The sequence below is a fragment of the Sus scrofa genome, chromosome 2 (assembly GCF_054392235.1).
Source record: "Sus scrofa isolate SSC_HxYL_T2T_F1_AM1 chromosome 2, Sscrofa_HxYL_maternal_Yorkshire_Landrace_v2.0, whole genome shotgun sequence".
Lineage (NCBI taxonomy): Eukaryota > Metazoa > Chordata > Mammalia > Artiodactyla > Suidae > Sus > Sus scrofa.
In genome coordinates, this window is record NC_139384.1 from 119,108,143 (window position 1) to 119,134,701 (window position 26,559).

The window sequence follows — 26,559 nt, forward strand, 5'->3', positions numbered from 1 at the left end:
AAAAGTGAAAAATGCAAATTAAAACCACAGTAAGTTACCACTACAAATCAAAATGGCAAAACAACAACAACAAAAAGAACAATAGAAACAAAACAAAGTGGCAATATTTAGTACTACCAAGCCTTCTGGTAAGAATACAAAATGGTGTTAACATGTTGGAAAATGGCTTTAACGCAAGAGAAATGAAAGTATATTTCCCTACAAAAATCTGTATGTGAATGTTTCTAGAAGGTTTATTCCTAACAGCCAAAACCTGAAAACAATTCATATGTTCATCAACAAGCGAATGGATAAACAAACTGTGGTAGATCTACATTGTGGAATACTACTAAGAAATGATAAGGAACTACACATATATTCAACAATAGGGATGAATCTCAAAGTCATTAAACTAAGTGAAGGCCAGATACAAAAGGCTACAAACATATTGTACGCTACTCATTACATGACATGTGGAAAAGCCAAAACTATAAAGAGAGGAAAAAAAATTTAATTTTTAAAAATAACTGCAAAAGCAATTTTAAAAAATGACTGCAAACATTTAAATAGTACTTTACTATGACGATCCTCACAATATCCTACAGAGCAGGTACTAGTTTTACATCTATCTTAGAGATAAGAAAATGAATGTTCAGAGATTATCCTATTTACTCAAGGCAACACCGTTAGTGAGTGCATGGATTGACATTTAAACTTGGTCTCTCTGTTGCTTCAAATTTCATATTGGTCTTTTTGCCCCTGTATAATAATTTAATTATTTGTCATTCTCAGCTTTCATAATATTTGGTTCAGGCCTCTGCTAGAAAAGTTACAAACTGATTTTGTAATAAAAAATTTAGATTATAAATGAGGAATGAGAAGGTCTTGTTAATTTTTAATTTTTATACTGTTTCACATAGTATTTGGGACACAGTGGACACTCAACTATTTAAAAATGAATAATTACGTGCACTTTTGATAGGAGTAGTACTGAATTTAAAAAGAGCACACTTTTTGGAGTTCCCGTCGTGGTGCAGTGGTTAACGAATCTGACTAGGAACCATGAGGTTGCAGGTTCGATCCCTGGCCTTGCTCAGTGGGTTAAGGATCCGGTGTTGCCGAGCGCTGTGGTGTAGGTCACAGAAGTGGCTCGGATCCCGCGTTGCTGTGGCTCTGGTGTAGGCCGGCGGCTACAGCTCCAATTAGACCCCTAGCCTGGGAACCTCCATATGCCACGGGAGCGGCCCTAGAAAAGGCAAAAAGACAAAATAAATAAATAAATAAATAAAATAAAAACAGCACACTTTCCAAAGGTCATTATTACTTCACTTCACAAAACATTACTTCACTTGCATGTATATGGTACCACAAGTAGTGCATGTCTAAGAAGCTCTGGATTTTAGGAGTCAGAATTTCTTAGCATGTGACAGTTACCTATGTCTCAGTATCCATGTTTGACAAAGGAAATGATACTTATTCTTCCCTTTTCACAATTATGAGGCTAGATGAGATAATGAATTTGAAAAGTTCTTTGCAAATAATAAAGCAATATTTAATTACTGTTAAAACGTTTGAGTATTATTATCATCTGTATAAAGCTATTCAAAGTAACAGAAAATCTTTCTTGTCTCAAACTCTTTACCTTCGAGAAAAAAAGTTTAAAATCTTGTTCCTTCCATTAACAGCAATTAATGTTTTACAGCAATTTTATTTATGTTTTACTGCTAAAAGCGAAACTCAGAAGAATCAAGAGTTGTGTACTTTATAATGAATGAGCTTATAGTCTAAAGGAGTTCACAAGCTTCTGGTTCTGGCAGTAAAGACAAATGACAAGGATAAATAGGAAAATCGTAAGAAAGAAAAATCAGTTCACAAAAAATATAGCCTTCTAAGTAGAAGGTTAGTTTCCTGCTGATGTTGGGTGTTTACATACAGGAATAACAAATAATGATTAGCTTTTTTTTCTTTTCTTTTCAAAAGTACATTCACTCTTTGGTCCCTAGAAACGACCCAGTGGCATAGTTAATATGAGAAAATGGCTTTAAGCTCTATTATTCAGTCAAGTAAAATATCTTCCTATTCCCAAATATTATTAAACAAAAGTTATCATTTACAAGAGAGAATTAAATAGCTTGAGTTATAAAAATGAAGATTACATTACACTTTTTTGGATATGCTCATATTTTCAAGAATTCTTTAAAAAATAATTACTCGTGTATTAAAATATGTAGGAATAAGAAAAGGCAGTGAAGGTGGCCAATTACAGCTCCTAATTTTGCAAGAGGAAATGTCAGGATCAAATTTGGTTGAGCTTTTAACAGTAAGTCCCTGGTACAATATTAAATGAAATCCATGAATACTTACTGTAAGTGTAAATATAAATAATTTTATCTTGTGTGTGCAATAAAGGCAGTTAAGTACCATTTGAAATAAAATTAAGATTTAACTTGTGTTCCACCAAGGGCAAAACCCATCAAGGCTACCAATTTAAGCCTCTAAAAGGTTATAATAAGCATGTGTTCCAACTTTAAAACTTAAAATCTGTACCATTTCAATAAACATGTTCACTTGGGATCATTAATTTTACTTCTGAATTATTTTAACTCTGAGGGAGGGACGAGCAAAATTTCATGTAACGAAAAATATTGAGAAATCTCATTACACAAGGCACTTCCCTATAATCCACTTCAACGTGCAAATTCGTTTAACAAAAATGCCTTTATCTCCATATGCATATACATGAAGCCAGGTGATAAATGAATTCTCGTTTTTAAAATTCTCTACTTCGGTTCCGAAATGCCTAAAGAAAACCCACAGACAGTAATTTTCCTTTAAAACTACAGGACAAGATTATCCCTTAAATTCGCGTTTCTCCCCGCCACAGTAAACTATAATCTGGGGCAAAAGGGTAACATTTCAGATTAAAGGACGTTCATGATGAAGTAACAGGGACAATGGTTTATTATCAGTCAACTGCAGCACGCAACTTTTGAATTTGCTCAGAGTTTCGGATGTTACTTTAATTGAAGGAGCATTTCCAGAGCGTTTTGGCTACTCGTTAACTAATTCTTAAGGGCAAGGTCCTGCTTAACTCAGCATACGCAAGACGACCAATAAGTAAAACTCGATCACACCTAGTAGGCACCTCCCCAAGCGTGACAACGTCCCTTTTCTACTCTGCTGGCACCAGCACTCAACGCCCCATAAAGGCCCTCCCGTCTCAAGGGCGCCTGCGCAAGCTCCACAAAGTCAGTTAAACCCTTCCTTAAACTAGTTGACGCGAATAGTTTTGAAATTAGTCAAGTCACGCCTCATTTTAAAAATCATCAGCTGTGAACACACCAGAACGACCACTCACCGAAGTGGTCCTAAACGCAAGCGTCAAGATTTAAGCTTCCTCTCGCGACTTATCTGGTGCTGCCGGAAGCGGAACTACCCGTGTGGTTAAGAGAGGGAGTTTTTTATGGGGGGCCTTGGAAGCTCGGCCAGAAAGGGTTAGGTCGGATCGCTTGGCTCTTGCCGGAAATCGTTCCGCCCGGTGAGGTTTCTGTGTGAGACCCGAGGCAGGCGGGCGGGGAAGAGGCGTGACCAGTATTCGCCAGATGTAAGAGTGCCTTGCAGTACGTCTTTGTGGCTCTTCAGCTTCTTTTGAAGAGAGAAGACCTACATTCAAGCTAATAGCCGGAGTCTTTTTGACCAACACCTCATTCCTGACTCCAGGATTAAAGGGCAAACCGAGACCTGAATGGGCTTGGTCATCTCCCGCAGTTCGCGTGGCGACCGCAGGAGTGGCAGGTGAGGGCCCCGGGACCGAAGGAGAATCGAGATGCAGAACCTGGTCCTTCGAGGTTTGCGGCCGCTGCTGGGCAGCTGGTTTGTCTCCTGCTGCGCTTGGCGGAGCCTAGACACGCGCTCTTCCTAAGCGCCTGTGCCAGAGCGGCAGGCAGCATGGGCGTGGAAGAGTGGCAGGACAATCTCGAGGGTCTTTTCGCGTTTTAATTTGTCCTCCTCCTGCTTTGCTTCCCATTTCCATTTCTTGGGTTTGAGATTACCGGAGGTTTCATTTTAGCTCGGAGGGAACTGCCGAGTTTCTGGCTAGTACATCAGGCTGTGGTCGCGCTCCACCAAAGTGGGCAATCTCAAGTTTGGGGGCTGCTGTGGGTAGAGATGGCCGTTTTCATTTTCATTCCTCAGAGTCTTTGTTCCTCTGCTTGCTTCTTGTTTCCCTTTACCCCAGTTCAAGAGACCAAAAGCCCCGTCCGTTGCAGCTTTCCAAAGTAAGGAAAGAGGCTGCGGCTTACTGACACCTAATCAATTGGAGAGTGTTGCATCCTCGCGCTCTTCGAGGGAGAAGGGAAGAGAGTGGTGACCACTGGATCTCATTTACTAGGTTCTCGACCACTTGCTGGGAGTTTGCACTCTTTGGAGTCCTGTAGATAATGCTAGTTTTGGCTTTAGCGTGCTGAAAGGTTTAACTGTGGAAGTAGGAAGCTTCCTCGCTGACTTTAGCACCTAGCATCCTTGCTCCACACTGGAATATGGTTTTGATTTGTTACTGAAAACTGTTAGTGAAAAAGTTTTTATTTCGGCAGAAAAAAAAATGAGGAAATCTGCTATATTCATTGAGTTCTTATGTGTGGCAAGTGATTTACGTTATTTTCTCACGTACTTCTCTCAACAGTTACATGAGGTGTATTAGATTCTTATTCTTATTTTACAGAGATAAGAACTGAGGCTTAGGTCACTTTCCTTGCCCTAGTAAATTTGTGCTATTAGTAAACATTTGAACTTGTGTCAGAAACCACATTTTTCAGACTTCGAAATCTGTATTCTTAACTATTACATTGCCATTGTCCTACCATTATGCTTCATTGTTTCCTGTTCTTCACTTACATTTCCCATGGCTGAAAGTATTCATTAGAAGAATATTTGTTATGCCTACTTAGGTGTCTCATAGCAGACAGACATGATTTCTGTCTTCATGGAGCTTCAGTATTTTGATGCAGAAATAAACAGTTCAGAAATCAAAATACTTAAACTTGCACAGGCTTGTTTAAAGCAAGTGATTAAAGTGATGGTAGAGGCAGGTTTTACAATCAAAGCTTGCTGTTCAAGTTTTAAACTCGTGACTTGCAGGGTAGTTATTGTGAGGGTATTAAACTTAACAGTCGGTGGAACATTTATTTATCACCCAAATAAGTGCTATGCACCAGTTGAGTATTGTGAATATACAGATGAGATCCTTGTTCTCTAAAAGCTCCCATGCAACTACAAATGAATTGTATTGTGGAGCCACTAATTTTCTCAAGTGGAAATGATACTGTGGTTATGCAAGAGCAAATTAAAGTATTTAGAGATGAGATATATTGATGTTTACAACTTCAAATGGTATAGCAAATATGTATATATGCATGTGCATAGAGAGAATGTAAACATGGCAAAATTTAGCAGTTGAGTCTAGTGGGTACAGGGGTGTTTATAGTCAACTATTCTTTCGGTTTCTCTGAATATTTGAAATTTTTCATTGTGAAAATTTGGGGAGGAAAACCGTGACTCTGATGGGAACATATTTGTAAAGATAGATTCAAAATTGTTTGGAGCATAGAAGATGGAAGAGGGAGCTGATGTGTTTGGAGGTTGGCAGAGGCACGATGGCTGGCAAAAAAAAAAAAAAAAAAAAAAAAATTCACTGAGCACTTTCCAGTTGGTAATTGAAAGAAAAATAGGAACTTTGAAGGAGAGTCGTGGGTACCAGATAGAAAGGCAGTCTCAGTGAGAATGTGCTGCATAATCTTTTGATAAAGGAAAAAAAAATCAATCTGAAGGTTATATGGAACTTGGTATGAGCTTTTTTGCATAAATAATCTATTCTTTTGGGGAGGGGAGACTTCACTGGTGGCATGTAGAGGTTCCCAGGCTAGGGGTCTGATTGGAGCTGGCCTACATCACAGGCACAGCAATACCATATCCTAGTGGGTCTGTGACCTACACCGTAGCTCACAGCAACGCCAGATCCTTAACCCACTGAGCCAGGCTAGGGATCAAACTTGCATCCTCATGGATATTAGTCAGATTCATTTCCAAGGGAACTCCCACATAAACAATCTTATAAATGATGTTAGGTTACTTTTGCCTGCCTGGAAAAGACTATTTATGTAGCTATAGTATAATGCCCTGGAACAAAGTCACCAGTTTTAACAATGTTTCCACTGGAAAATGCTTTTAGTATTTCAGGAAAACTGGTTAGGTGTCTGTGTTCTGGGTAAGCAATGGATGCTGAGTGGGATCATCACAATAGATGAAAAAGTGTCATTTTAAGGATTGGGTAGTTTTGACCATGACCAGTAAAGCTGTGAAAGAGATAGTATCAAGTTGTGTGTTAAGACTGGAAAATAAGTTCTCTAACAGCAACAGTGGCAAAGAGGAATTTCTGTGGCATCATTGCAGGGGAGGAAAATTGGTACATTGTTTTGTTCTGAACCTGTTTAGATCAGCAATCTCTGTCTTAATTCTAACAGCTGCTGACTAGGTATTTAAACAGCTAGCATTTACTCAGTGCTTATCATGTGCTAATTGCTCTGGTTTTGCAGTGTCATTTAACCTTCAAAACATCTGAGATTTATCATTCCATTTTACAAATGGTGGCTAGAGAGGTTCAGTAATTTAAAGACAGAACTAAGCAACATCAGAAAAAGCTTTGTTTTTATCAAAGTCTAGAATAGTGGTTTTCAGTGTGATTTCCACACCAGCAGCATTAGCAAACATCACCTTGAAATGTAAAGAAAAGCAGGGTATCCGGTCCCACCTCCAGACTTTTTAGTTTAGTAGTTTAACAAGCCCTCCAGGTGATTCTGATGCATTCTAGAGTTTGAGAACCTATGCTTTGAGTGTGACTTCTTTAGTGGCATGGTACTAATTTCAAGTTTAGAAATCAGATTTAAGAGGTATTTGTCCTTTTTACTAAATTTAAACAGTTTACCCATGTGTGTGCACGTGCATATGTTAAAATATAGATTATCTAGTTAAAAAATGCTGCTGTAGAAAATTTGTAGTAGGTTGAGTAACTTGAGTTTTTACAGGTGTCCCACATAATTCTGATGTAGCCAGTCCATTATGGGACTACTGCTATAGAAAGCCTTAAAGATAAGAAAGATTTAGTTTTGGTGTTTGAGTAATGTAATATCTTTATGGCCAAATAGTTGGCTATTTTAGAATTCATGACAGAGGATGTAGTTTGATAAAAATGCTGAATAAAGTGGAGATGCATATGCTATGTTTACTTTAGTTGTCAGAGGTCCAAGTGAAATAGCAGTCCATTTAGAATGCTCTGGATCTCCTGGGTAGCGAGCAGGGGAGGGAGAGGGATGGACAGGGATTTGGGGCTTAGTAGATGCAAACATTTATAATGGATAAACAACAGGGTACTACTGTATAGCACAGGGAACTATATCTAATCTCCTGCGATAGACCATGGTGGAAAAGAATATAAGAAAAGAATATAGATAGATAAAGAATATACATATGTATATTCAAGTCACTTTGCTATACAGCAGAAATTGGCCCAATATTGTAAATCAACACTAATAAAAAGAAAAAGAAAATAATTATAATACATGTTTTTTATTTTTGTCTTATCTTACTAAAACAAAATTTGTGGTAGTTAAAAAGGAAAAAAAAATCCTGGCTATCCTATCATATGCATAAAATTTCATCTTGTACCACAACATATATACCACCTGGGTAGGGAGGGAACAAAAATAGATTTATTTCATACTTTAAATTTTATAATAATTTTCAAAATATGTGTAATGTTATGATAAGGATAATGGAGTTCTGATTTTACTCTTAAGTGATCCTGATAGCCTTTTGTTTATAACTCTTATTGGCTGTGTGATTATAGTCAAATTTCTTCAATTTTCTGAGCTTCAAGACTTCATTTATAATCAAATGATGAACATTTATCTATGTACTGCAAGCATTCATAAAACAAGGAAAATATCTCATCCCAGATTGTTGAGGATAGTTGTTAAATCACAGAGTCATCATTGCTTTCCAACCTTTTTCATGTTAGAGCATGCATAAAAAAGAATAGTATTTTGTACAGTGTTTCCAGGAGAAACTGAAGAGAATGGTGCTGGAAGCATCTGGCCAAGGGTTCCAGCTGCCATAAAAGCTAAGGCAATTTTTGGCATACTTCTGCTGTTTCTTCATGGTGGGAGGCTCTGGATTAACAAATTAAGAATTTATCGGGTAGGAATGTTTAATAAATGTTCATCCTCTTGAAGCGTACCATATTTCAAAGGAACGGACGTAACCAAAACAGTTACATAATGCCAAGATTATAGGTGATCAAAGGTTAAAATGAATAATTCAGAGAAGAAAAACTAATAGAAATTGTTGAGGAAAGTTTTGTGGAGGAATATTTGTGGAGTACTTGAGTTTTGCCAAGTATCAAGAAGAGAAAGACACTGCTTCATCAGTTTTATCTCCTTTTTATCAGATCGTCATATCCAGTAATAGTAGCATATTCAGGACAATAGCAAACATATGTTTTGCTTACCATTGCTTCTATTATTCTACACTCCCCCTCTTCCTTTTTTTTTTTTTTTTTTTTTTTTTTTTTTGAGTTGTATACTAGTTCTCAAACTTGGCTGTTCGTTGGAATCTGGGAAGCTTTAAAAATTTCTGGACCTCCTCCCAAATATTCTGATAAAATTAGTACAGAGTGTTGCCTGAACAGTGGGATGTAAGCACTTTTTTATATAAAGATTAAGATAATCTGTAAATCAGTTTGTAAGGTGGATAGAATTTACTGAGGCCCAAAAGTTTAACTAACTTGCTCAAGGTCATACAGCTATTCAAGTTAAGATTCAACACCAAGTATTTTTGGCTCCAGAATCCATGCTCTTAAGCTGTAGCCTGTTCAGTCCAGCCATAGTATCTGTAAGTATCTCTCATATATTAAAAAAGAAAGCCTTTGCCTACCTTTATAACCTTGAAAAGAATTGTCAGTATATCTTGTCTCTATGTCCTCTTCTCCCATTCTCTTAAAAGCAACCCAATAACATTTAATAAAGTTGCCAGTTCTTACTGTGGCTTCTCAGTCCTCTGTATGCGTATTAGCTACTTGCTAATAGTCAACTTTATTATATACCATTCTTTCTTTGCTCTCTTGCTTTGTTCCAGCTGCAGTGGCTTCCTGACTATTTCTTGGTCATGAAAAATATGCCAAATATTTATGTTTTAGAAATTTTATAGTTTGTTTCTTGTCTATGGTGCCTTTATCAAGTAACCCCATGGCTAGTCTCCTCATTTAATTCAGATTTTTGCTCACATGTCACCGTATTAGAGATGTCTTCCTAACATATTTGTTGATTTGTCTATTGTCTTTTTCCAGATGAGTGAATGAGACATGGTTTTAGATGTAAACTCATAATTAGATGTCAGACATACATGTATGTATATTCTTTAAGCAGTGTTGAAAACCGAATCAGAATTTGAGTGAAGAGAAGGGGAGAGATCACTCATTAATTTAAACTTTTGCAAAAAATGTGTAAGATACCCTTTTTTTTTTTCTCCCAAAAGCTGGTTTCTGTTCACATGTAATACATGTGTAAAAAAGTAGCTCAGAAATGTGGGAGAATGTACAGTAAAGGGACTAGCAGGAAATACAACCCACTAAGAAATACAAATGAGTAGTTCTGCTGGGTCATGGTATTGTTAATTGACTTTTAAGATTTCATTTTTATGCATTCTAGACTTTTCATGGTGAACACTCTACAAACTTGAAAAATTAATTATCAGCTCTGCCTCTAGAACAGGATTATTCTAAACTTTTGTTAGAATATTTACGTTAGAAGAAAGTACAATTTTAAAATGCCATAAAGTCTGTATACATACATACATACTTAAAAGTATACATAAACCGGAGTTCCTGTTGTGGCGCAGTGGTTAATGAATCCAGCTAGGAACCATGAGGTTGCAGGTTCGGTCCCTGCCCTTGCTCAGTGGGTTAACGATCCGGCATTGCCGTGAGCTATGGTGTAGGTTGCAGATGCGGCTCAGATCCTGCATTGCTGTGGCTCTGGTGTAGGCTGGAGGCTACAGCTCCGATTCAACCCCTAGTCTGGGGACTCCATATGCTGCAGAAGCCGCCCAAGAAATGGCAAAAAGACAAAAAAAAAAAAAAAAAAAAGTATACATAAACCTTTATGTGTACTGATACACATTTCTCACTGTTGCCATTCTGAAATGAATAGTGAAACATTATTACATATTTCTGTTGTCAGTTTTATTGGTGATCTTGACATACTAAAACAGAAAATGTTACTTTATTTGGCTGTTTTCTTGCTAAAGTATAAACTCCTTAAGAAAAAGAGTCATGTTTACTCTGACTTTGTATTACCAGTGTCTAATAACCTTCTGTAATAGGTGAAAAGTATTTGTTGAATAAGCAGATTTATTTCAGCAAAATATGAGCAATATTTCATTGTTAGATTTGCATGTTATGTTAGTAGGGAGCATGATTTATAGAGTGCCTATAGAGACTAAGACTTACTGAGTGTTTAGTGTATGTCAAACACTTTTTGATAGGTGAAGAAAATGACTTAGGGAAACTAGCATAAGTTGCTTTTTATGTAATGACAGATTTAAATAGGTATATCTAACTCTAAAACTCATGCTGTTTCTGCTACTATATCAGGACTGGTTTTAGATGGACAAGAGGAGTAAAAAAGTAAAAAGACCCAAATGTTTGCCTTTTGATACAAAACAGAATTAAAATCAACATATTCACCACCATCAAGTATTACAGTTGAAAACTTTTTTTAATATGTCAAACAGTGCCAAGAATTCCCTGAATAGGAGTACAAGTACTGATATATAAAGCTTATTTCTGCTTGCATTCTTTAGTGACAAACTGTTTTAAAATTCATAGCATTGTAATTACAGTTTTAAAGATGGATAAAGTCAAGCCTGGCTAGATAAACTAGTTTTAATGTTTCATAGGTAGCTACCAATTAAACTGGAATTAGATCTTTAAGAATAGGACTTTATGCTTTGCAATTCTAGCTAGCGTATCATTCAACTCTTAGGAATATTTGATCAAGTAATTTCTTATGTATAACTGGTAATCAAATGAAGTATTTGATAAGTAGTTTCATCTTGACAGTGATTAGTTTTAGTATGACCAAGGAACCAAGTACAGCCTTGGTAAAGAATATTTTGAGTTTATATCATTGTTACATGGTAGTTCTTAAACTGATGTTCATGGGCATCAGTTTATATGGAAAAGTTAAGATGTCAGTGACATAAAATTGCTTGCAGAATTTAGTGTACATGTGCATTTTTTTTTTCTGAGAAAGTCCATAGATTTTAGTAATTAGCCAAATAAGGGTGTTTTTTTAAAGAATTTATTTTTTACTTCTCTAAACTTTTTTTATTGATGTATAGTTGACATATTATATGTTACAGGTATACAATACAGAGATACACAACTTTTAAAGGTTATACTCCATTTATAGTTACAAAATATTCAAAGTCTTTGACTCTAAAAGTTAAGGAACCCCTGTTATAATCAAATCTTATTTTGATTCTAATCTTGTTTTGTTGGAGTTCCTGTCGTGGCTCAGCGGAAATGAATCTGACTAGGAACCATGAGGTTGCGGGTTTGCTCCCTGGCCTCGCTCAGTGGGTTAAGGATCTGGAGTTGCTGTGAGCTGTGGTGTAGGTTGCAGACGCGGCTTGGATCTGGCATTGCTGTGGCTGGGGCTTAGGCCAGTGGCTATAGCTGCGATTAGACCCCAAGCCTGGGAACCTCCATATGCCAGGGGTGTGGCCCTAAAAAAAACAAAGAAGACCAAAATAAATAAATAAAATAATCTTGTTTTGTTGGTTTATATATGAGAACAAAATGCAGAATGCTTATGTTCCCTAAAACAGCTGTTTGTGAATTCAACTTTGACAAATTGAGGCCTTTTAAAACATTATTTAATATAATTTCAGATTGGTATATAATTGTCAATGCTTTTTAAACCGCATTATATTTTATCTGTTCTTTTCCCTTCTCTTCAGATATTACTGAACTATGAGCAGCGGGATTTAGCTTTTAATGTAATTTTGTTATAATTTCTTTCTTTTTTTTTTTTTTTTTTGGTCTTTTTGCTATTTCTTGGGCCACTCCCACGGCATATGGAGGTTCCCAGGCTAGGGGTCGAATCGGAGCTGCAGCCACTGGCCTACGCCAGAGCCACAGCAACGCGGGATCCAAGCCGCGTCTGCAACCTACACCACAGCTCATGACAACGCCGGATCGTTAACCCACTGAGCAAGGGCAGGGACCGAACCCGCAACCTTCTGGTTCCTAGTCAGATTCGTTAACCACTGCGCCATGATGGGAACTCCTGTTATAATTTCTTAGATATTTTTATACTTGAGGAATTTAGTGTGTAGGCTTGTATTGTCTTATATCATGTTGTCAGATTGCCAAGATGTACATATTGAAGATGCTAGTCTAAATTTCCTAAATTTATGGAAAAAATGTTTTTTTATTTGAAGGTATATCAAGTTACTGGTAATGATTTTATTTTTATTTTATTATTACTACAATACAGTTGATTTACAATGTTTTGTCAAGTTCTGTTATACAACAAAGTGACCCAATCACACAATTTCCCTGTGTTGTACAGTAGGATCCCATTGCCCATCCATTCCAAATATAATAGTTTGCATCCCCAAAACCCCCCAAATGCCCATTCATCCCACTCCCTCCCCCCACCCCCCGGGAACCCCATTGGTAATGATTTTAAAAGTGTCATATAAAATTATTTTTACATGAATGTTTTTGAATTATCTCTAAAATTAATTTTTTATTATATTTTAGGTACAAAGATTGCTGTATCAACTCATTGAAGCAATTACCTCACTGTCTTTGTCTTTTAAACTGCATCAACAATGAAACAATGATATCTGAGAGAAAATGAACATTTGCCAACTAACTGATTACAATTTAAAGTGATTGTATAAGCAGAAACAAGCTGCAACAGACCTATGTGTTGACTAGTGTAGAGAGAATGCTTTTCTCTGATGCTGTTAATTTAGAAACGGTTTTAGTATAGCACATTTAAATTATATTTATATCAAATGAAATAAAAATGAGTGAAGCTCCCAGATTCTTTGTTGGACCTGAAGATACAGAAATAAACCCTGGAAATTATCGACACTTCTTCCACCATGCAGATGAAGATGAGGAGGAGGAGGATGAGTCTGTAAGTTGTTTGATGAAAGAAGACCAATACAGGCTAGGCTTCTTACTAATCACTGTGATGAGGAAGTGATATCATTGTCTTAAATAGTGAAGACTTTTTTTTGACATAGAAATTTGTTGGAAGTTTTTAAACTGAAAAAGCATATTGTGTTTCATTAGTAACATTATTGACTGGTACTTGAAGACATAAAGTTAGGGGTCATATTTCTAACTTTTTAATGATAACTATTTTAGTGTCTTTCAGTGATATGCCTAGCTTAACACAGGGTTGGGTAGAAAAGGTGACAAGGAGAAAGAATAATCAGGGCCATAAATCAAAGGGGTTCCTTGTATGTTGAAATGCACAGCAAATATATCAAGGACGACTGCTTAACCAGCTTCATTAAGTTTGTTATTTGTCAGCACAAGTAATGGTTGACCTGAAAATATCCCTATTTATTAACTATTCAGAAGTCTAAACTGGCTAGGAGAAACTACCTCAAGTATCTAGTGTGTGTGTGTGTGTGTGTGTGTGTGTGTGTGTGTGTGTGTGTCTTATTCTTTTTCTGATCTGATATCTTGGAGTGTATATCCACACTGGATCTTTAGGAATAACACACATCTATTATGTTCATTTTGCTGTAATTATGTTAGCTCAATATTTCCATTACTCATCATTATTATTCCTTTGCAAGTAGAGTTTGCTTTACCGTGAGAACTGATTTAAAATACAAACTTAAAGTATGTTTTTCTTAAATTTTGAACTGAAAATAGGATTTTGTTTGAAAACAAAAAACTTGTTATATTTGGCGAAAAGTAGTAAAAGTGAACCAAAAATAACTATTAGATGACTCTTCAAATTACTTTTTGTAGTTATTTAACAACGCTTTTCACAACACAGTTACACATGTCTAAAATGCAAATCAGATGGTCACTTATTTAAAATCTATCCACTCCCAATATCATCCCCCCCCAAAAATGATTTTCAAACTTTGCATGCCAGGCAAAACTTTTCTTCATCTCACGTCTCATATAGAAGTCTAGTAAGTAAAACATAAAAGTAAAGCTTCCCTGACTTACTTAGACTAGAAAGTACTATTGATTCGGGCTCTATCTTCCCACTTTTTTTTTAGAGTTCTTCTAAACATATTGAAAACGTCATTCATAAATCAAGCTCAGTCTTCTTTCATGTAAGGACTTTTATCTCTCTCCTATGTCTAGAGCTGTACTTGTCTCTCTTCCCTTGTACCTTTTATGTTTTAGCAATATCAGGTTTTTATTTCCCACATAGCCCATGTTGTACCATGTCTCTTGCTATTGTATGTACTCCTTTAGCTCTATGAAGTGACCCTCCTTTCTGGATATCTTGTGAATTGGTTTTCATTCTTCAAAACCTTGTTCAGATTTCCTGTTGTTTACTCTTGCCCCTCTCTTTATTATTTTCCCCATGAGAGACTTGAACATTTCTTCCTCAATACCATTTCTGTACCTTAACATGTATACTTCTACTCTTTGTATCATTATGTACTGTATTATTACTGTGTTCCCTGTTAGACGCCAACTACTTGAGGACATGTAGTTTCTGTATACCTAACTCTTCAGTACCTTGCATAGTTCTTGGGATATTGGTACTAATTAAACTGAGTTCACATTCATAAGCATAGTTGTGACTTTTTTTTTTTTTTTTGCATTTTAGGGCCACACCCATGGCATATGGAGGTTCCCAGGCTAGGGGTTGAATCGCAGCTATAGCAGCTGCCCTAGGCCACAGCCACAGCAATGCCAGATCCGAGCCACATCTGCCACCTACACCACAGCTCCGGGCAACACCGGATCCTTAACCTACTGAGCGAGGCCAGGGATTGAACCCTCAACCTTATGGTTCCTAGTCGGATTCATTTCCACTGTGCCACAAGGGGAACTCCGCATAGTTGTGACTTTTGAGGAGCTTGATTTGGTTTATTAGATCCATGGATTGATAAAATGATTTGTCTCAGATCATTCTTTTGTTGTTAAGATTGCAAAGATGTTAGGTTGTGTGCTCTTGTTTGAGAAAAACGACTTTAGGCATATCATAATGAATTGTGTTGAGGCTTTTGATTAGGAAAGAATTGAATAAATGGATGATCAGAGGGGGAAAGACAGCAGACCCTAGGGAGATTAGGATTTTCTGTATTTGATTTACCATCAGATCCAATACCAATTTGAACTCTAAATTTCATTTTAGAGGAAAGAATGTAATGCTAGGCATAAAGAAGAATAACTTAATTCTGGTGTTATCCAGTTTTATTTTTAGACTTATAAGAGAAAGTCTAGTAAAACATGTTTTGGCCCAGATTATAATGTCATATGAAATACAGAAATGTCATGGGAGAGAGAACAACTGAGATGGAAGCTGGATACAGCTTTATATTTGATAAAATTGTCTAAGTACCTGAATGTGAAAATCTCACAATGAATCTTGAGTAACTTTAAAAACTTGTGAGCTACTCATAAGTTGTTTCTATATCCTGTTTTTTAAATTTCACACTGAATCATGGCCTTTGAGCTGTAGCACGGGTGTCCAAAATGAGTAGCACCATTAAGTAGGAATGTCTAGCATGAAGTTATGGTGTCAGAGAACATTGACACCTCTGGTTGGCACTGTGGCTTTTTCCAAAATTTTCTTCTAAGTTGTCATTGGTGACCAGCTCACATTCAAGCTCCATCTACAAAAAATAGTGTAACACTGTGTAGCTTTGTAGTGAAAATATCTTATTTAAGGCAAGAGAATTCCTTTTTGATTGTGGCATGCAGAAGTTCCCAGGCCAGGGATTGAGCCCAAACCACAGCAGTGACAATGCCAAATCCTTAACCACTAGGCTACCAAGGAACTCCTTTATCTGCGGTTGACCTTTTTCCTTGGATTAGCTATGTTTTGTTCTTATTTGCCCTTTTTTGGTGTGGATAAGGCAAAATAAATGCTAGAGACAGTTAAAGAAGTATTTAAGTTTGAAATCTGAATGAAAATAGCAAGTAGTCTGAAACTTAAAAAAATTTCTGGACCTTTGTAGAAAGCTCTTTTTTATTTAACAATAATATAATTTTGAAAAATGCCTTTTTAATTTTGAAAATGTTAATGTGTCACTTTTATTGATTTATTTCATGTCTTACCTACTTTTGAAAAAGATTTAAGATAGCTGTACTTTGGAGTTCTTATTAAGTCAACCTGATTTATTGTTTTCTTTCTGTTTTAGCCACCGGAAAGGCAGATTGTGGTTGGAATATGTTCCATGGCAAAGAAATCCAAATCCAAACCAATGAAGGAAATTCTTGAACGGATCTCCTTATTTAAATATATCACAGTAGTAGTGTTTGAAGAGGATGTCATTTTGAATGAACCAGTGGAAAACTGGCCTTTATGTGATTGTCTTATATCTTTCCATTCTAAAGGTATTAAAGAACAGGGAGGGAAACTCCTTTATCCTCTTTGACTATAAAACTAAAACATATTAATTGTAGAATATTAGATAAAATAGAAAAAAATAAAATTAAACTTAGTCTCACAGATAAAATGACACTAACATTTTGATATATTTCTTTCCAGTCTTTCTTTCTGTGTATATTTTTAAAAAACAAATTTAGTGTTATTGTAATTATACTAATTATATCTAGAGATTTTTTACTAATTATATCTAGAGATTTTCCCCCTCCGTATCATTCTTCAAAACCTGATTTTAATAGAGTATCATCCTGTGGAGGTACTATAAACCAATATCCTAAAAGTTAGATGGCTTCCAGTAAATTCTTAAATTATTGAAGGTTTTTTTTTTTTTTTTTTTTTGGTCTTTTTAGGGCCATACCCACAGCACATGGAGGTTCCCAGGTTAGGGGTTGAATTGGAGCTGTACCGGCCGGCCTACGCCACAGCCACAGCAATGTGGGATCCGAGCCACGTCTGCAACCTAAACCACAGCTTATGGCACGGCCGGATCCTTAACCCACCGAGTGAGGCCAGGGATCGAACCTGCAACCTCATGGTTCCTCGTCGGATTGGTTTCTGCTGCGCCACGATGGGAACTCCAAATTATTGAAGATTTTAAGCTCTTACACTTTGCCATAGAGGAAGTGATCTATCATTCCTCATCTATACATTTATACTTGATTTCTTAAGACCTTTTTTTGGTTTGCTTTGGCCATACCCACAGTATGCAGAAGTTTCGCAGAAGTACCGAGGCCAGGGATCAAACCTATGTCGCAGCGGTAACCTAAGACACAGCAGTGACAATGATGTATCCACTGAGCCACTAGGAAATTCTGTATTTCTTTTAAGAACTTGATATTTGAATTTTATGTTTTGCTTGCTCTCTTTTGTAAATCAAACTGAAATATTATTTAAGTGTAAGTAGTAATTCATAGTAAAGTGTATATCTGAAAATTTATGACTAAGAATCTATGAATTAAATGAATTTTCACTAAGAACTCTAAAAGGTACACACTCTTATAAATGTATTCATATTAGATTATTTTTGTTACCAAATGATGTAGTCTCCAGCCATGTTAAAGTCTCATGTTAGTTAAGTCTTTAAAAAGCATCCCCCTCAGCAAGAAGGGAATGGAGCAAGTAAAACTTTTTGTGCCCCGATAGCCTGTATTAATTGTCATTATTTCATAGAGAAATCAAGGCCCTGGTATTCTTTATAGACTTAAGTCCCTCATTTCAGAGAATCTTAAAATTTGCTTATGCTTAAGAATAAGGTATTCTTTCCTTACTATCACATTGTTCTCCCTATCTCTTAAGTAAAAGCTAGTTATTTGCTTATAAAAACTAGGTACTACCTAAGATCATATCCCACATACTTTCTCTTGGTAAGGACAGAGTTCCTTTTTAGTAAAAAACAAAAGCAGGGTAATGATGGGTGTTTCTTATTTCCTGAATTCCATTAGAAGGCTTCCATAGACATAGAAACATCTTTTTTACAGTAAGTAATGAATTCTTAGAGTCTAAAAAACTAGAAAGGATTGTAATTTGTGGTCAAGTGATTCTTGGTATAGAGTATTTCTATTTAAAGTTAAAAGCTAAGAGAATGTTAGAGATATATCTTTTTTTAACTGACTATAGCTTTTTGTTTTGTTTTTTATTTTTTTCAACTTCAGTATGCTTTAACACTTCCTTCCTCTGTTATTCTGATAATGCTACAGAATACAATATCTTCACAGATAGACTGTAGCATACTAATGGAATTGGCATTTGAACCCTGGTTTTTGCTCTTAAGCTCAGTGGTATGCTGCCTTTCTTAATCACATGCGTTCATGGATAAAATTGGAGTCTTTTTTAAGTGTCAGTACAGAGAGTGAACTATGATGATTAAAATTATTTATTTATTTATTTTTTAGAACTTTTCTTAGTATATCTGCCATTTGATTTATTTTCATTGTAATTAGTAATTTTACCAAGGTCTAGAAATTTTAGGGATTTAATTTCTGATGTGTTAACATCGACCTAATAACAACAAACATGATTCTGCTCATATATTTTTATATTTTGAGAGTATCTGTTGAATGTAAATTAATTTTTCTTTTGCTAGTTTAAAAATGCATAGGTTCTTTGAATTATCAGCTAATTTATATGTATAAGCATCAGACTATCTTAAGTGAGAAGAAGAGTTAAATAAATTTTTAGAAAATCATGAGGTCGTTGTGATACACTTATTTATATGTGGACTTCTATTTGTATATGAAATTATCTTACCTTCTGTCAGGTGCATCATCTAACATGTCAGTGCTCTAAACTGGGTTATATAACCATTGGCTTGCTGTGCCTTATCATTCTAATTAACTAAGAAAAAATCAGATTTATTTAATAGTGTAAGATAAATTTTTATGTATTTATTATTCTCTACCTTATAAAGAAAGCAGTTATATGAATAATGAAATTAATGTTTTATGGGAAGTGGCATAAATTCAAGTTGATTAAGTTATGGATGTCAGTTTATCTTGAGACTGTACAGAATATGTTAATAACATGTGTTCTTAGGATTTCCACTGGACAAAGCAGTTGCCTATGCAAAACTCAGGAATCCATTTGTAATCAATGACTTGAATATGCAGTATCTCATACAAGATAGGTGAGTGGTTAAGTTGCCTGAATTAAGGAAGGAAAATTAAGATTTACTTATTATCTGTTATAAGCTGACATGGTATCAGGTGTATATATATATAAATTTGTGGTATCCTTGAAATGATAATTAGAAATAGGTGTTTTATACCCAGTGTTACAAGTGAAGAACCTTGAAAATTAGGGAGATAAGTTAATTTGCCCACAGTTACAAGTAGTTCCTTAGGTATTAGAACAAGGACTTAAATGAGATTTATTTAATTTTCAGACTCTCATAAACCATTGACAATTATGAACAATTTTTCTATCATGTGACTGAGAAAATTAAGGCTTTATCCAGTTTAACTAGGTTTTTAATGGTAAAGTGTAACCATTTTGAAAAATATTTCATTGTATATCTTAGCAATTCAAAAGCATAGATAGCTAAGAGAGATTATAAAATACAAATGCATTTGTGTATTTCACTTAATTGATGTTTTACTCTAATAGCTACCTTTATAATCCTGTGTTCACATTACAATATGAAGTTACATGTATGAAAATGCTGTATGAAGCATAAGACCCTGTATTTTTTTATTTTTCTGTTTTTGTTTTTTTCCTTTCTCCCAGTTAGTAATGGTGTTAATATCTGAAGTTTGATACATATTTGTTTACTTAAAAAAGACTTCAGGGAGTCCCTGTCATAGCTCAGTGGAAACGAATCCAACTAGGAACCATGAGGTTGCAGATTCGATCCCTGGCCTTCTCAGTGGGTTAAGGATCTGGCATTGCCATGAGCTGTGATACAGGTCACAGGTGTGGCTCGGATCTGGTGTTGCTGTGGATCTGGCATTGCTGTGACTCTGGTGTAGGCCGGCAGCTACAGCTCCGATTAGACCCCTGGTCTGGGAACCTCCATGTGCCATGGGTGTGGCCCTAAAAAGACAAAAAGACAAAAAAAAAAAAAAAAAAAAAACTTTATGTACATGCTTTTTTTAGTGGTAGAACAGTAGTAATGTACTTTATGGATAGTACAGTAATATCTTCATTGTGAAACAGAGCAGTAAAACAATAAGGATATTTCTTTTTTCTTCAGGAGAGAAGTATATAGTATTCTTCAAGCTGAAGGTATTTTACTTCCTCGTTATGCAATTTTGAACCGTGATCCAAATAATCCCAAAGGTAAGAATAAGAGATTTTAGACAAATTACCTTTTGTCACTTAACATACTCCTGAACCACTCTCTTCTATAATTAAGTGGAAAGGATTTAAGTAACTTACGGTATTCTATTCAGTTTTTTAAAATGATCCAAATAGGCAATTATATTTCAATTAAAATGTGATACCATGAGCTAGAACACTAGCTAATAATCAGGAGTTGTGTATCTTACATTTCTTTGGTCCAAATTTTACATGTCTGAGAATCATAAAGAATTTTTTAGTTAAATGCTTAATACATTTGAGTTGATTGTGGTAAACGAATGATTAATGTATGATTGTTGAATTAAGTATTAGAAACTTCATGCTAGGATGCCACAATTAAATTTGTGATAAGTAGAAATTTTGAAATATTATTATTAGTATTTTAAAACACCCTTTTCTGGAGTTTTCATAGTGGCTCAGTGGGTTAAGAACACAACAGTGTCCCTGAGGATGTGGGTTTGATCCCTGGCCTCACTCAGTGGGCTGAGGATCTGGCATTGCTGCAAGCTGTGGTTTAGGTTGCTGGTGCGGCTGGAATCTGATGTTGCTTGTGACTGTGGCATAGGCCAGCATCTGCAGCTTTAATTAGACCCCTAGTCTGGGAACTAACATATGCCTCAGGGGCATCTGTAAAACATAACAATAATAAATGCTTTTCTTATATTTTACTGGTTCTCTAATACCCAGCATATAAGTTACACATAACTTAGTCTAAGAAGGTAGGATAAACTTTTATCTTTTTTAATGTTTAATATTCTGACAACAATATTTTTAGGAATTTTCCTGACTTCATTGTGTACTAGGGCAACTTTTATTAAAAACCAGAAATAGCATTACATGTAAGCAGAAACTTTTCTCATGTGACTAGAAGTAAAACTTCTTCGTTGCTTGCTTATTGTATATAGTGGTTGATTTTGTAACTTAATATATTTCATGGTATTTGTGGTATGAGTGATTCCATACATTTTTTTTTTTTTTTTTTTGTCTTTTGTCTTTTTTTGTCTTTTGTTGTTGTTGTTGTTGCTATTTCTTGGGCCGCTCCCGCGGCATATGGAGGTTCCCAGGCTAGGGGTTGAATCGGAGCTGTAGCCACCGGCCTACGCCAGAGCCACAGCAACGCGGGATCCGAGCCGCGTCTGCAACCTACACCACAGCTCACGGCAACGCCGGATCATTAACCCACTGAGCAAGGGCAGGGACCGAACCCGCAACCTCATGGTTCCTAGTTGGATTCGTTAACCACTGCGCCACGATGGGAACTCCGATTCCATACATTTTTTAGAAGATAATAGCATTATGAAGTTATTTCTCTCTGTCTCTCTTTTTTTTTTTTTTTTTTTTTTGTCTTTTCTAGGGCCATACCTGCAGCATATGGAGGTTCCCAGGCTAGGGGTTCAATTGGAGCTGTAGCCACCAGCCTATGCCTGAGCCACAGCAATGCGAGATCCAAGCTGCATCTGTGACCTACACCACAACTCCTGGCAATGCTGGATCCTTAACCCACTGAGTGAGGCTAAGTGGGTTAAGGATCCTTCAACCTCATGGTTGCTAGTTGGATTCGTTAACCACTGAGCCATGACGGGAACTCTTGAAGTTATTTCCCAGATCTTGGGCATCATTTCATATCATACTTAGAATTCCTTGGGATGTTAGGGTAAAATGATAGATTTATTAGATTTTTGAAGAACAACTGTAGTTCTTAATATCACAGATTGTAAATGTTGAGGTATATGTTTGTATAAATATTTTTAATCAAAATCAAATCAGAGAGTTCCTGTGTGGCACAGTGAATTAAGAATCTGACTGCAATGGCTTAGATGGCTGCAGAGGCGTGAATTTGATCTCCAGCCCTGCACAGTGGGTCAAAGGATCCAGTATTGCTGCAGCTACAGCTAAGGTTGCAACTGTGGCTTAGAATCAGTCCCTGGGCCAGGAGTTTCCAAATGCCATGAGTGCGGCCATAAAAGAAAAATCAAATCATTACATTATCCAAAGTTACTTTTCTCTGTAATCTCTATTCTAGTTAAAAAAAAAAAAAAAAAAGGTTCTCAATCATACTAATATATCCAGATAACATACAGTATTTAGGTTTTTTGCTGTTATGTTTGATTTATAGAATGCAATCTGATTGAAGGGGAAGATCATGTAGAAGTAAATGGGGAAGTTTTCCAAAAGCCATTTGTAGAAAAGCCAGTCAGTGCAGAAGATCACAATGTTTACATTTATTATCCAACATCTGCTGGTGGTGGAAGTCAAAGACTTTTTCGAAAGGTAATCCTTGTTATCCTAGAGAATACTATTCTTCATACATTGTTGTATGAATTTTACTAAAAATAATCAAGTATTTAGAAAAACTATGATTAAGTAAGAATGTATCATTTAGAGATAAATTAATAAAATTGACATCAAACTCTGTTAGGAAAAATAAGGCATTATTTTAGTTATTTACTATTTATGCAAAATACCTATTTGGTTTTCTTTCTATCTTCCATTTATGTATCTGTCATGTGAGAAATTCAGATAAATATCAGCTGTTTTTAGAAAAATGATAGTTCATGGAAGAAGTAATATCAGTGACTCTTAAATACATGAAAGTATTTCAAAATTGCACCCATAATAAAATAAATGTAAATCAAGTCTAAAAGATAATTGCATTGAATTACTTTTTGAGTTGGCAAGATCAGAAAGATTGAGGTAGTTGATAAATGAGCACAAGCCCAAACATTGATAGCAGTGTTTCTTCCTAGCAATATGAAAAGATAAAAATGCACATACTTCATAAACAATCATGGAAATGCAAAGTAAGAACACAATGAGGTACTTGTTTTATATTCATTAGAGTGGCAAATATTAAGAAATCTGACAATATTAAGTGTAGATATTTATAGATCAGTGGGAACTCTTATATATTGCTAGAGAGACTCTAGATTACTAAAACAGTTTTAAAAGATTTTGGCATTATTTTTGTAAGTTGAATATGAGGATATTCTATCACCTAGCAATTCCACATTTAATAAATGCCTTAGAAACACCCTTGTACATCTGTGCACAGGGCTATTTAAAAGAATGTTTGATGCAACATTCCTCTACTAGCTAAAATTTAGAAATATATATTGATAGGTGAATGAATGAATTATGGAATATTCATATAAAGGAAAATTCTATATAGTAAAAATGAACAGTTACATGCAGCAATATGATTGAATCTTAGAAACAGTTTTCTTAATGTTATAATTACAGCAAAAAATATATAGTTTCAGCTATATAATGTGTTAAATATTTGTAGATTAAAAACATTTTTGAAATATCAATGATGGAAAGATAGTAAGAAGGGTTTTATAAAACTGAGGAGAATAATTTAGTTTTCATATTAATGGACTTTTTTTAAAATTTTCAGATTGGCAGTAGAAGTAGTGTTTATTCTCCAGAAAGCAGTGTACGAAAAACAGGTTCATATATATATGAAGAGTTTATGCCCACAGACGGTACTGATGTTAAGGTAGGATTGATTAAAGTATTTTTTTTTTTGTCTTTTTCTTTTTTTTGTCTTCTCCACAGCATATGGAGGTTCCCAGGCTAGGGGTCCAATTGGAGCTGTAGCCACCAGCCTACACCATAGCCACCTGGGGTCTGAGCCACGTCTGTGACCTACACCACAGCTCACAGCAATGCCAGATCTTAACCCAACGAGCGAGGCCAGGGATTGAACCCGAGTCCTCATGTATGCTGGTTGGGGTCTTTAAACCCTAAGCCATGACGGGGAATGCCTGATTAAAGTATATTTTAATTTTGTGTTTAAAGTTTACCAGCAATCTCAGAAAAAGAGATTATCTTTTAATTGTTATAACCTCTATTCTGGATCTCTTTCTTTTTGACTAAGGATTCTTAATGTTTGTATTATGAATGCCATTGGTAGTCTAAAGTCTATGGACCGTTTTTATAGAAAAATGTTCTTAAATAATGTTCTTATGTGCTTAAACCATACAAGATTACAAAGGTGACAAAGTTTATTGAAATAGTTATCAAAATATATATAACTCAACTTTTTGATTATAATATATTCTTTAAAAAGTCATTAAATATTCTGTAATAACCTATATGAAAAAGTATCTGAAAAAGAATGAATATATGTTTAGTTATAACTGAACCACTTTGTTGCACACCTGAAATTCACACAACATTGTAAACCAACTCTACTCAAGAAAAAGAAAAAAAGAAAAAAGAAAAAAATAAAATATAATGGGTAAAAATCTAATAGCCACCACAGTTTCCAAGCATTGATTAGTATAAATGATGTTTTGAGAGCTTTGACAACTATAATATGATTTTTTTAAAAAAGGTGTGATTTTTGTTGGTGATAAATAAGGTCTTCATTGCTTTACCTTTAGCCAGGCTGTGTCTAATTAGAGAATTCTTTCCTAAGTGTAAATCCCGATCATGAACCTCTTTTTGAAAATTCTCTTGTGGAGAGGAGGTCTAAGATGCAGAGTAGCAGGACATAAGACTCACCTGCTCCCACAAATATGTTGAAAATACAACTACATGTGGAGCTGTTCACACAGAAAATTTGTGAAAAACTGATAAAAGAACTCGAGATTATGTTAGAACAAGAAACACATTACAAAACCAGATAGAACATAAGAAAGAAGAAGAACAAGAGAAAAAGAAGTGAAAGGAAACGATATGGGACCTGCTCTCCCAGGAGAGAGCTGGAAAGAAGACTAATTCCTGCACCCTGGGAAGTTCCCCCACCAGTGACCCAGGGACAAGATCAGCCAAAAACAAAGGAAGAACTCTAGACAAATGGTGTGAAGCAGTTAAAAAGGAGACAGTCCTCCACAAACAGTCAGTGTTATGGGCAATGGGCAACCATAGGCAGGTGCCAGCAGGTGCTGTGAACTAAAACTTTGGCCTTAGACATCAGACCTAAAGAGAGAGCTGGGGCCAGCTTCGTGGGGGAAGAAACCCGGGTTGGCTGTGCGGAAACAGCCTCAAGGGACTAGAGTATAGGGCAACAACAGTGGAAGCATCTAAGCAGAGGCAGTCCAGTGGGGCTTAGAGACTAGACTCCATTGTTTGGGGGTGCTGGAAGGAAGGGGGCGGATCCACCACTATGGACTTATTCCCTGTGCCTGCTTCCTCAAGCTGTAGGACAAGGACACTGCCTGCCTCAGCTCAGGGAACCACTTGGCCATGGTGGCTGCCTAGCAACAGCTGGGAAGCAGCTCTGCGCAAAGGGCAATGGACTTCTTGGAGCAGGTGGAGTAACCACCTGGGAGAATAACACAAGCTCCCAGTTCCTGATGGCAGGGAATCCCCCCACTCCACCCCACCCCCAACGCTAGTGGAGCCCAACCTACACCAGAAGAGTTGGCAGTGGCAGTGGTGCCCATCCCCTGAGAGATCAGGGAAAACATAGGTGGCTTGGTTTCTCCCAGAGAATCTGCAGAAGCTTTTGCCATTGTGGCAGAAAGAGCTGCTGGCACCAGTGCCCATTCCCATGTAATGGCTGTGGGTTCCCACTCCCTGTAGATCAGGGAAAACACAGGTGCCTTGGCTCCACCCGGAAAACCTGCAGAGGCTCACGCCATCAAGGCAACACTAGAAAAGCTGTTGGTGGCAGTGCACACTCCTTGCAAAGGCAGTGACCTGCTTGAGCAGGGAAAACACAGGTGTCTCTGCTCTGTCCACAGAATCTGCAGAGGCTTGCACCAGTGGGGCAGCACCAGAAGAGCTGCTGGCACCAGCACCCATTCCCATGAAAGGGCTGTGGGTGCCCACTGCCTGTCAGTCAGGGAAAACAAGGTGCCTGGCTCTGCCCAGAGAATCTGCAGAGACTTGCGCCTTTGGCTCAGCGCCCATTTCTGTGAGAGGGCCGTCGGTGCCTGCTGCCTGATGGAGCTATGCGGTGCCCAACTGGAGAAAAGCACAAGATACAGGGCCCCAGCTAGTGGCCCTGCCAAGGCTCATGTCAGTGACACTCATCCCACACCAAGGGAGCCAGGAGAGGCCCATTAACCCACATTCCAATTTGCAGGGATACAGAGAGCACTGTTGT

The 26,559-nt window shown here is 36.5% G+C and overlaps 2 protein-coding genes across 62 annotated transcripts in view; one reads left to right on the top strand and one right to left on the bottom strand.

Moving 5' to 3' along the window:
• Positions 1 to 3,416, bottom strand: part of GIN1 (gypsy retrotransposon integrase 1) — a 35,683-nt gene extending 32,267 nt beyond the window's left edge. For all 12 annotated transcript variants that reach the window (XR_014838451.1, XR_014838449.1, XR_014838450.1 and 9 more), the window contains exon 1: positions 3,338 to 3,416. The gene's annotated coding sequence lies outside the window, so the exon portion shown is untranslated. The remainder of the gene's footprint in view (positions 1 to 3,337) is intronic.
• Positions 3,417 to 3,572: 156 nt separating this feature from the next.
• The window catches only part of PPIP5K2 (diphosphoinositol pentakisphosphate kinase 2), a 94,007-nt gene continuing 71,020 nt past the window's right edge, over positions 3,573 to 26,559 (top strand). For 40 of the 50 annotated variants that reach the window (XR_002341839.2, XR_014838444.1, XR_014838446.1 and 37 more), the window contains exons 1-7: positions 3,573 to 3,774; positions 12,860 to 13,244; positions 16,459 to 16,654; positions 19,239 to 19,329; positions 20,395 to 20,480; positions 22,618 to 22,772; positions 23,899 to 24,000. Coding sequence is in view for 43 of the 50 variants with exons in the window: in XM_085014166.1 (XP_084870292.1) it covers positions 13,131 to 13,244; positions 16,459 to 16,654; positions 19,239 to 19,329; positions 20,395 to 20,480; positions 22,618 to 22,772; positions 23,899 to 24,000 (744 nt within the window). In the remaining 7 variants the exon portion in view is untranslated. Of the gene's footprint in view, positions 3,775 to 12,859; positions 13,245 to 16,458; positions 16,655 to 19,238; positions 19,330 to 20,394; positions 20,481 to 22,617; positions 22,773 to 23,898; positions 24,001 to 26,559 lie in introns of those variants that run through there. The other 10 variants (XR_014838447.1, XR_014838448.1, XM_085014176.1 and 7 more) reach the window with 2 other exon arrangements.